Source organism: Gastrolobium bilobum, unplaced genomic scaffold, assembly GCF_033153095.1.
Source record: "Gastrolobium bilobum isolate Gb01-03AN ecotype WA unplaced genomic scaffold, APGP_CSIRO_Gbil_v1 utg11941, whole genome shotgun sequence".
NCBI classification, from domain to species: domain Eukaryota; kingdom Viridiplantae; phylum Streptophyta; class Magnoliopsida; order Fabales; family Fabaceae; genus Gastrolobium; species Gastrolobium bilobum.
The window spans coordinates 48798-59744 of record NW_026898164.1 but is presented as its reverse complement, the minus strand read 5'-3'; the positions used below and the strand labels follow the sequence as shown (position 1 = coordinate 59744).

The window sequence follows — 10947 nt, the reverse complement described above, 5'->3', positions numbered from 1 at the left end:
CCTCCACTGGATCGGAAAGACTCCTCTTCCCTTCTGTTTTCTTCATTCTCCTCCACTCGCTCAACATGGTTGTTGCTTGCCATGACTCAAGAAAATGCGTAGGATTAGCTTTACCTTCCTCATAGACGGCGCCAAATGTTCTGGATGAACATTAATATGGATCTATATTCTCGTTATCTCCCTGTGTTATCTCTATCCTTGGTGTACATATGGGGCTAGCTTCTGAACAATTACCTCTATTATGGAAGTGGTGGGTACCATCGTGGCATCGTGGTAGGCCCACTTATAACTCCACTACTTGTAATACTGGCTGACTTAATCAACTGCTAACTTCCCTACGTGTAATACTTACTGACATGATTAACCGCCTATCCGGGTAAAGTATATCCGGGTTCCGTGTCCTTTACTCTTACGAGCAAGTATGGCTCAGTGTATGAACCCGGAACAATATATATATATATATATATATATATATATATATATATATATGAGTAAGATCCTTTATCGTCAGTATCAAATTTTAAATATAACTTATATATATATAAATTAAGCTACAGTGGAAATAAAATTTTTACAATTTTGTCAAATAAAAATAGAATTTTATCATATTATAATTATGTATTACTCAAAATATATAATTTTTTGGAGAATTTCAAATTCTAATAATATAAGTGCATATAATCCCATAAAAATAATGAATCGAATGACTACATTTTTTTTTCAAAAAAAATAAAGAAACTTTCCCTCTCAAATATACCTAAGAAATTACACGAATTTGGTCATTCAACAATAAGAAAATAACATCAATTTAATCCCTTATTCTTTAAAAGTTGATATTAATTTAAGGGTAATAATTATTTCCTGACATAATAATAGGTGGTCTCATCTTAATTTTTTTTTCCCCACTTTTATGTGATCCCACTAATTTATTGAGTCTATGGAAAGAAATAATTTTCACACGTTATTTCCCTTAATTTAATTTTTTAACAAAACAAGAAAGACATTTATTAGATAATAATATAAATTATTAATAAGGCTCTCAATCAATAATTTAAATTTTTTGGTTGAATTAATTATTTAGAAACATAAAAATTATAAATAAAAATATTTAAAAATTAAATATATATATATATATATATATATTAAAAAAAATATTAAATTATTAATTGGAAAATAAAAAATACATATATTTAAAACAGTGGGCATAATAAATAAGAAGGTTCGATGTAAAAATTGTGGAGTGGCTTTTGAAACGAGGGTTGAAGAGCGAAGATAACATAACCGCAGAGTGTGAGTAGCTGAGTGAGAAGTAAGAAGGAAGCACTTACCGGCGGCTGAGACATGACCGGCGAAGAAGTGTCGGGCCCAGCCGGCCCCAAACTCATCCGTCTCGTCTGGTTCGTCGGAGCCGGAGGTAATCCAATTTCCGATCATTCCTCTATCACACACACACCTATTTTGTATCGAATCTAATCGCGGCATCTTCGTTAACAGTGATCTGCACCGCCGCAATCAACAAGTGGCGCGAGTTCGAGAGGAAGGCAATCATCCAGCAGCATCAGCAGCAGCAGGAGGTAGGATCCAACGGAGTCCCACAGACACCGAATAATTCGTCAAATTCTGTTTCCGTGCACGAACCTCTCAAATAAAAGGTTAGGTTTATTATTATTATTGCAATTTTTCTGAGCTTCATCAATATATTATTAATGTTTTGATTTGATTGGTGGTTGTAAATTAGACGACGATTTTGCATCAAATTAAGGTGTATCATGTAGTTGTAGTTTGTCCTCCTTAGCTTTGGTTGTTTACATTGTGATTGTGAATGTGAAATTTTATTAGATTAGGCAATGAAATATTTGTCATTGCTTGCTTGGAAAAAAATGGAAATGAATTGTTAGTTTAACTAAGACTAGAGTGTTTTGGGATTGTTGTGGAAAAAGGCATATATTCTAAGAAAACTTGTAATTCGTTAACAAATTGTCATTGTATATATATATATATTTTTTTTTTATTTTAAAAAAGGAAAAAAAAAAGTGAAACATGCTACCACAAAGCTCCTATTTTGCTTTGAGTCCAAGTAGGAGTGTGTATTGTTCGAATTGAACTGAATTTTTTTAAAAACCGAACTACATTGGTTTAAATGGTTCGGTTCGAAAACGGTTCAGTTCAGTTCAGTTCAAAACCGATTCGGTTCGGTTTGAAAATGGTTCGATTCGATTCAAAAATGGTTCGGTGGTAGGAACCGGTTCGGGTCGACCTTATTCTGAAAAGAAAAAAAAAAAATTAAAGAAATAAAGTAATAAAAATCAGTTCAGTTCGGTTCTTGAACTAATTTTAAAAACCAATTCAGTTCATGAAATGGTTCTTTAAAAATCGGTTCGGTTCATGAACTGGTTTTTTAAAATCGGTTATTTTTAGTACATTTCAATTCGGTTCATGATTCGGTTAAATTTTTTGGTTATTTTGCACATCCCTAAGTCCAAGTAAGAATCAGCCTCATTATGTGGGTATGTAGTATGTATTCTTACCTTGTTTCTGCAAGAGACTGACTGTGATTTGCGGGTCTCATGGCGACAACACTAACCATTGTGCCAAGGCTCCCCTTCAAATTGTCATTGTTTACTATTACGGAAAAAGGAAAATGGACTATATAAACTTGATTGAGTTTCTCAGAATTAATTGCTGTTCCTACCTGAGTGTTTGATGATTAACATACCATTGGACTATATAACAAATTAAGATTGAGTAGATTATCGTTCCTCAAAGGTGCACCAATGTTCAGGTTTTTCTCAATTAAGTGGAATGTGAAAGAATTGTCATTGTTTTGTTTACTCAAATAAATAGTTATAGTTCTTCGGAAATGATTGCCGATGATATCTGAGTGTGAATATTAGCATGCCATTGGGCTTTGTGACAAACTCAGGTTGAGTAGGTTATGGTTCTTCAAAGTATTAATGAAATTGCATCAAACATTCAAGGTTTTTTCTAGGTGGGGAATTTGACTTAGCAGCTGTGGGTGGGAAGGGCTACTTTGAGATTCACCTCAAATTTTGAAAGAAAGGGATGCAGGAGTAATATTTAGGAAATTTTGGTAAGACAAAAACTACAAGATCTTGAGCAACTCAAGAAAAAATGTTTGTATAGTCCTTTAACAAATTTGCCTTCCTTTTTTCTTTCTTCAAACTTGTGTGTTATGGGTATTTGGTGACAACATTTCAATAATAAATTGCATGTCAAGAGTCATGTTGGTCAGTGGTCACTTTGGTTCACCCATTATGCAATAAATTATCGATTCTCCATGTTTCTTTTCTTATTTTCTGTGAATCAATGGTTCTTTTTATTCTCTCTACTGGATTGTGTCATGGCTGTATTACTGCACTACCCCTTTCTGCACTTGCTTGGTTTGGTGATTGATGAAGTTTTTAATTTCTTTTTACCGGCTAGTTGGCCAATGTTTCGATGTTTATCTCTTCCCTATGCGCTTGCTATTTATTCTACTTTACTGTTTCAAATAGACAATCTGCCATGTTCGTTCTATACCTGCTAGAAAGTCAAGTCCAACATAGATTAGCCTCTTTACATATGTTGGTTACTTTTTTTTTTGTATAACATATATGTTGGTTACTTGTTTGTTGTTTGATATACAAATGAAGGTTGAGATATTATTGCTTAGACACAGATCTAATGCCTCTGTTTTAGTAACATTCAGTACCAAGAAGCTAACTTGATTATGATGGCAAAATCAGATTAGATATAGTAAGCTACAAAAATTAACTAAGTAAGCTGGTTAAATTTTATCGAGCTCAACTCAGCAGAACTGATACCCATCCTTCCATCATCTTGCAGAATCAGTAGAAGAGGCTCTTCTTGGAACTACCTGCTTGGAGTGATTTCAGCTTCCGGATTTTTGTATCTTTAACTCCAGAATTGTTTGTAATGAATGTCTTGCTAAGATCTTTAAGAAACTAGTTGCACCACATTTTTTGGGTAAGCAACGGAATAGATATCCACATTATATGGTTCACGTATTGTAAGCATGCCAAGAAATATTACCTTTAAAGAAACGACATGCTTAAAATAAAACATTTTGTTAGCCATTCCTCTAATTCATTTCAATTTATAAAAATTTGAAAAGCTTAAATGTTTTGATCAACAATCTGATGTTACTGTTATACATGGTTATTCTACCCAAAGCAAACACATAACAACTAACCAAAATAATTGCACATTTCTTTATAAATTAGAAGAAAGCACGAATCTGACTGAATTTGACAATAATAAAAAGATTCCATTTGAATTTGATTAAAAATAATAAGGTTGGACTAAAGTAATCTGTTTTTTCACCCCCCCCAAGATTAAAAGTAATTTTTCGTTATAGGAGAAGTGATACATCCGAACTAGAGTCTAAGGTATACCTCAAAACTAGCAGCTACCAAACTACGGGCAATCCAACATAATTTGAATGAGATAGGATATTGACCATTTTCATGAAGAGCATTTACACCTGCACTTGCAGGCTGTTGCTTTCAACAATCATCTTGGAAACGCCAACCACCCCCATCATAATGATGTGCAAATAGACACGAAAATAGTTCATATCAACTGCTGCTACACTTTCACAAGAAATCAGTGAAAGTGGTGTTGCAGTGAAACGCCCCAACAACACAGCCAAAGGAGATTTTTAATCCTTTGCCATTTAGTGTATTTGTTGAACCATATCGACGGAGTATAAACATTATTTTTTAAATAAATATATCGTATATGAGCTATTAATGACGTCTGGAATCTCACAATCACTGTCAATCAATTAAAATTTGAAGAGGAAACTTTTCATGACAATCACACCCACTTATTCCTAAAATTAATGGACATGATATTAAGATTCAAGAACATCATGCTTAATTAAATTTATATATTTGATGATAGTGCGCAGATAATATGCAAGACTAACTAGATAACATTTTCTTTATATTTTTCTTACACAACTTTTTTTTTCAATAATAAATTAAGAAAAATACATATTTTAACACGCATTTCTTTTACCTTTTATTTATTAAATAAGGTATAGATATAATTGGCCTTATATTAGCTTGTATTAACATCCGTACGATATAACTGGTAGATTATTTATGTAAGCAATATATTATATAATTTAATGAGCTTAATTTGAATGCATTGTAAGTTAAAATATGATGTATATTGCCACATCCTTTCTTAATTTTGATAAATTCATTAAATAACGTGACCGAACATTTTTATATTAAAATATAAAACTCTTTTACATTCACAGTACATCAAAAATCAAATTGTAAATTTTAATTTTTATAAATCAAATCAATATTAACTTCTACGTTCATAAAAATTATTATTATTCTTAATTAAATTATTCCAAAACCAAACCAAACATTTGTAAATTACTATCAAATTCAATTCATTTATTATACAAGTTTAACTAAATATGAGTAATTTAATATAAGCTTATACTTTTTTGTGCGAAATTTATATCCCATTTTTATGAACAAGGTATGCTTGGTACAAGCTTTAACAAGATTTTACAGTAATGTTTAAATTAATAAAAATCAAAGGTAGACATTTTATTTTGAGTGATCTTAGGATGTCCTTATCCAGTAGAATGAGTCTAATCCCTTCGTAGTTTGGAGCGAGAAGATTTTTACCGGTAGTCCCAAAGTGTTTCTCATAGGAGTTGAACTCATAACTTCATCAGTCATCATAGCTCGATCCTAAAGCTGCAGTCTGCTTATCAACTGTGCTACACCTTGGGGTTAAAGTTGACATTTTAAGTGGAGTGTTCTTGTGTTTTCACAGCTCAACCAAACTTTGGTTCATCTATAAGTTCTACTCAGTGCTTACCTACAACTTGTTGGGCTGTTTTCAAAATAGTATGGGCCCAGTATGCAAGAAGAATCATTCAGATGTACATAGATACGGTCTTGATTGATATATGCATCTGCTGGCCTAGATTTGTAGGCAGCAAGCTTCTTCACAGAGAATTGATTCTTTCAGCTTTTCATATTGTATGGTTACTATGTTATGTTAAATGTAGCACATTTTTCAAGTTTTGTCTTACGCCAATGATAATATCTCAGAAATAGCTATGTATATACAGATAACGAATATGACAGAAAGGTTGTGTCTTTCCCATGCCTATATTATCTATCTATTTATCTGTCTAGACATCAAACACAAATTTCTAACTTAATTAAATAGTGAAAGGAAAAGGACAAAAATAAGCAACAAAATAAATTAAAAAATAAAATAAAGTTACATGGGGATGGAGTCATGGAGATGATAGAACGTGAGCAATCAATTCATGTGTGAATTAACATAGTTTTCCATTTCAATTTTTTTCTATAAATATGTTTCACAGTGGCCAGTGGGTAGGGGTGTAAATGGGCCAAGCCAGCCTACAGGGGCCTATGGCCTGGCCTACGAAAAGCCTGGCCTGTCCTGGCCTACGAGGTAAGGAGAGTAGGTTAAGGCTTGTAGATGAGCCTGTTTAGAAACAAGGCCGTAGGCTAAACATAAAATGTCTGGCCTTTTAGCCTGTAGGCCGGCCTGCTTAATATTTAAATAAAAAAAATATTTTATATATTTATTTATTTATTCTAAAAGTTAGATAACCTAATTGCTTTTGTTTTAGTATGCCAAGAAAAATTCAATCTTTGTTGTCATGAATTTTTATAATATGTGTTCTTGTTAAAAAATCTGTTGTAGAATTTTAATAATTTGGACACATGCTAGAAATATTGTTTAATGAATAAGATATTTCATTTTTTTTTTAAAATTTAATATGCAATATGGTAGGCCTAAAAGGCCTCACAGGCCATGTAGGCTTTTTATTTTTTAATAACAGGGCAGGCTTGGCCTTTAAACTAAGCCTTTGATAGGCTCATAGGCCAGATAGGCTCAACATTTTTGTGTGTAGGCCTAGGCCAGGAAGGCCAAAGCCTGCCCTGCCCTGACCTATTTACACCCCTACCAGTGGGGTCTTGAGAGGGATGCTTTTTTTCCCAAACCTTATGGCTTATATGTTCCCGACAATGTCTGGGGGTCAAATGGGTAATGATGGCCTTTCCTTAAATGGAATGATATATATCTTGATCAGTTCAAAGCATTACTGAGAACTATGAGACCCCAAACTATTTTCCACATTTGCACTCAATCAGAAATCAAGGACACTTCATATTTATAATCCCTCCCCACCTTAGGAATGGATTATCTATCCCTTTTTTTAATTATATGATCCCATCGTATGAAGAATTTATCTTATTTGTTGATTAATCATGTTCTTAGTTAAAGGAAGAAACCTTTGGACCATTAAATAATGTTTTTTTTTTTATATAACTCTATGTAGAATAACTATTATTTTTAGGGTTTAATGTCTCTTATATTGTAGTAAATAAAATTATTTCCGACACACACACATAAAAAATATGTGGGTTCATATTATCTCTTTCTCTCTCTTCTCCTCACATGACCTTACATGATTTTCACACCCTTTTATGTGTATGTAGGAGATAATTATATCTCTTACAATATGAGAAACATCTAACCAATCATTCTTATTTAACAGACCAAGATAAATATTTTTTTAAAAAAAATGATACTATCTATTATGTTTAGAAAAGAATAGAGGTTGCAATTCGAGTTATACGACACAACACGACAAGAATTTGACATAAATACAAAAACACTTGACACAAATAAAGATATTGAATACAAACATGATATGAATTTGAAAATGGGTCAAAACTTTTGACATAAACATGACTCACTTATTTTGCGAGTTGATATAACATGACATGACACGAATAATTTGTAAAAAAATTAACAAAGTATTGGCAGATTAACACACAAAATGACACAAATTTTTTCATATCAATTTTTATCAACATAACACCAATTTAAAAAAAGTTCAATTTGTTAAAGGTTTATGTTGAAAATTGTCACCTTGAAAAAGAACAAAGTAGTAAAACGAAATGTTCTCATCAATTCGAAGAATATCCAATGAGAAAGTGAAGATTGGCACCTCACATGGCCACGTTTATGGTAATGTACAAAGAGTACCAGGTACCATCAAATTGGGGTACCAAAGTCATTTAACGTTTTTAATGAAATGACATCTCCGTTTGGCTCTCTGTGAGATATTGTTCTGAAGGTAGATATTACTGCTCATAACTTGCAGCTTTTTGTCTCTCTGCCTTTTCAATATAATATTTCTTTTTTTCATTTTTTTTTTAAAAAATTGTTTGTTCTCTCTTGTGGGGTTTCATGCATTTTTAGAATGGCTTGCAAACCATATAAATATTAAATAAAATGACTGTGTCATCTGAACACAGTAATTATATGTGTGTGTGTGTGTGTGTGTCACCGTGCAAAGTGTCGTTTGGAGCTTAAATCAGCAAAAGCAAACAGATGGTATCACTATTGGTAAGTTTCGTGATTGTTCTACATTTCCCACATCGTTTTCTGAGTGTCCAATATGGTGAAGAGGCTAGTCAAACAAATGAAAAAACTATGTTATACAAACTCATTGCCATGCGAGTTGGAACAACTTAACTTTAAAATGTAGTGGCCCCAAATAGGACATTTACTTGTACAATGACCATAATGAGGTTTGTGTTGGAACTTGTATCAATAATGTTATGCCCCAATATGTCAGAGTAAATATTTTTACATAAATAATTTACTATAAAGTGCATCATGATTATTGATTCCTAATTCGAAGGTTGAATTTCAATTCCCTGTTTATTAATAATGTCTAACTGACTCAGAACTCGAAACTACTGATTAAACTGTAACAATTTTTACTAGTTAATTCACGTATTTAGTGGTAATAATATCAGTTATCTTCATTGAAGAACTGCTCAAATTAAACTTCCATTAATTAGTGACATGTTAATAAAATTTGAGCAAGAACTCCTCTGAGATACAGCTTGTTGATACAGTTAAAGAAGTTACTGCAATATCTATGAGTATAATTGGTTATACTAGATGAAAATGGCTAAATGTTATAAACATCTTTTGTCTAAATTCAATTAATAATGTTCATTAGCATAGAATATAATTGAATTATATATGCAAAAGCCATTGTTGGACAATGGATTGTATATTTTAATAATTCTTTGATTGACATTCTCATTGCCTTCGAAAACTTGCTCAGAAGAACAAAATGATTCCCCAATAATTAGATAATGTTAAATTGACAATGCCATATTTTTGTATAGTTAGTCTACTAAACCTTCACCTAACTGGAAACATATGCCAATGTAGAAGAATAATCTCTACTGGCGTGAGGAAGGTGCAAGTACACAATCCACACATATACACATACACACATACACACACTCACAGAACAAATGGTTAAAAGAGGAAGAAATGCATTAAAATATATTGAAACCATCTATCTATCTCAATGAGAAGAAACTATAGTAGTACTACTATTAATTTCAGATTAGGAAATGATAAGATGAAAAGCGAAAGCCTTCATAAACATATGGAATCTAGCTAAGATGCTTAAGATGGTAAATATAGATACATTTTTCATTTGACATTACCCTAGCTACTTCAAATAACAATGCAATATTCTCTCTGCCTCTTAAACCTTAACTAGTTAAACACAGTGATATGGTATCAACTTCACATAAGCTAGTTTCTCCATATCAATCTGTGTAACCTAAGAGTAAGTACCCAAACGAAGCTCCAGATCTAAATCATAATCTCTAGGCAAACCTATCTCCAAGTCCATCCTGAGGATCTCAGCATTCTTCAAGATTTTACACCCATCTTCTCTTGCAAAAGCATCATCATCACATTCTCCAACCCCTGATAAAGACTCAGCATTAATCTTCAATTTTGTGGGCTCTGAGGTCTTTGTGGTCAAAGGGTTCAATAGGACAGTACCATCCACAACACCCAATGATCTCTTCAACTCAGAAGGTGAAGGAGGAGTAGGAGAAACAAACAAGGGTAATGTGCAAGTGGCAGGTTTGAGAGTAGCAGAAGATGAAGAAGATGATGATGATGGAAATGAGGATAAAGAAGAGGTTGAACAGTTAGGGTTAAGGTTAAGGTTCAGCAAAGGGTCTTGACCTTGATCAGTTGGAGGTGATTGCCTCAACCTTGCTCTGTCTCTTCTATGAACATTCATGTGACCACCAAGTGCTTGAGCAGACTTGAATTCCTTTCTGCAAAAGCTACAAGTATATGATCTTGGTGGCCATGGGAAGCCATTGATGTAGTCCTCACCATTACTATGAGAGTTGTTGCAGTCCCAAAGCTCTTTTGCCATTTGGTTCTTGTTGCAGCAGTTGACACAGTTGGTGATAGAACTCTGCATGGAACCTTTCAAGCTAGTGCTCAAACAGTTCCTCTTCATACTCTCCTTTTTTTTATGTTTTTTTTTATTATTATTCCTCAGCCAAAGCCTTGTAAAGTTGTTGCAATATATATAAAAAAGAAACTGTCTTACTCAAATCATATCATTAGAAAACTTAAAAAGATAGATGAAAAGGTGTGTTGTGAATGATCACTTAGAGAGAAAGAGAGAGAGAGAAGAGAAAAAGGTAACACACTCACATACTGACCTGACCTTGGAAGAATGGTGTGAATGAATGATGATGATGATGAGGGTTGGGATATTTGAGTATATATGAGGCACAGTGTGTGTAGTGTGTAGTGTGTAGTGTGTGTGTGTAGTGATAGAAAGAGTTATAGAAAAAGAGAGCATAAATTTTGTAAACCGAAGAGAGGGAATCCCATTGGAGGGTAACCCTTAAAAGTCATGTGTGTTTGGTCACTACTTTCTAAATTTGGAACCTCGGCCTGCCAGGGTTACACACCTTTATGCCATATTTCTGTCACTGGTCAAGTTAAGATGACATATTCACATTTTGTTTTCTCGGTAAAGATCCAACCATTAACTCT

The 10947-nt window shown here is 33.0% G+C and overlaps 2 protein-coding genes across 2 annotated transcripts; one reads left to right on the top strand and one right to left on the bottom strand.

Moving 5' to 3' along the window:
• Positions 1-1246: 1246 nt before the first annotated feature.
• On the top strand, positions 1247-4088 carry LOC133313446 (uncharacterized). The gene is made up of 3 exons (XM_061514819.1): positions 1247-1414; positions 1495-1652; positions 3847-4088. Exons 1-2 carry the CDS (start codon positions 1342-1344, stop codon positions 1647-1649), a joined length of 228 nt encoding a protein of 75 aa, XP_061370803.1. The 5' UTR covers positions 1247-1341; the 3' UTR covers positions 1650-1652; positions 3847-4088.
• Positions 4089-9697: 5609 nt separating this feature from the next.
• LOC133313433 (transcriptional regulator SUPERMAN-like) lies at positions 9698-10399 on the bottom strand. The gene has a single exon (XM_061514808.1). It carries the CDS (start codon positions 10397-10399, stop codon positions 9698-9700), a length of 702 nt encoding a protein of 233 aa, XP_061370792.1.
• Positions 10400-10947: the final 548 nt, after the last annotated feature.

Bases quoted from the DNA above. Each gene is read 5' to 3' on its own strand.
- LOC133313433 (XM_061514808.1), bottom strand. From the start codon at position 10,399: ATGAAGAGGAACTGTTTGAGCACTAGCTTGAAAGGTTCCATGCAGAGT.
- LOC133313446 (XM_061514819.1), top strand. From the start codon at position 1,342: ATGACCGGCGAAGAAGTGTCGGGCCCAGCCGGCCCCAAACTCATCCGT. The intron at 1,415-1,494 runs GTAATCCAATTT...CTTCGTTAACAG, and splicing joins CTGGTTCGTCGGAGCCGGAG to TGATCTGCACCGCCGCAATC.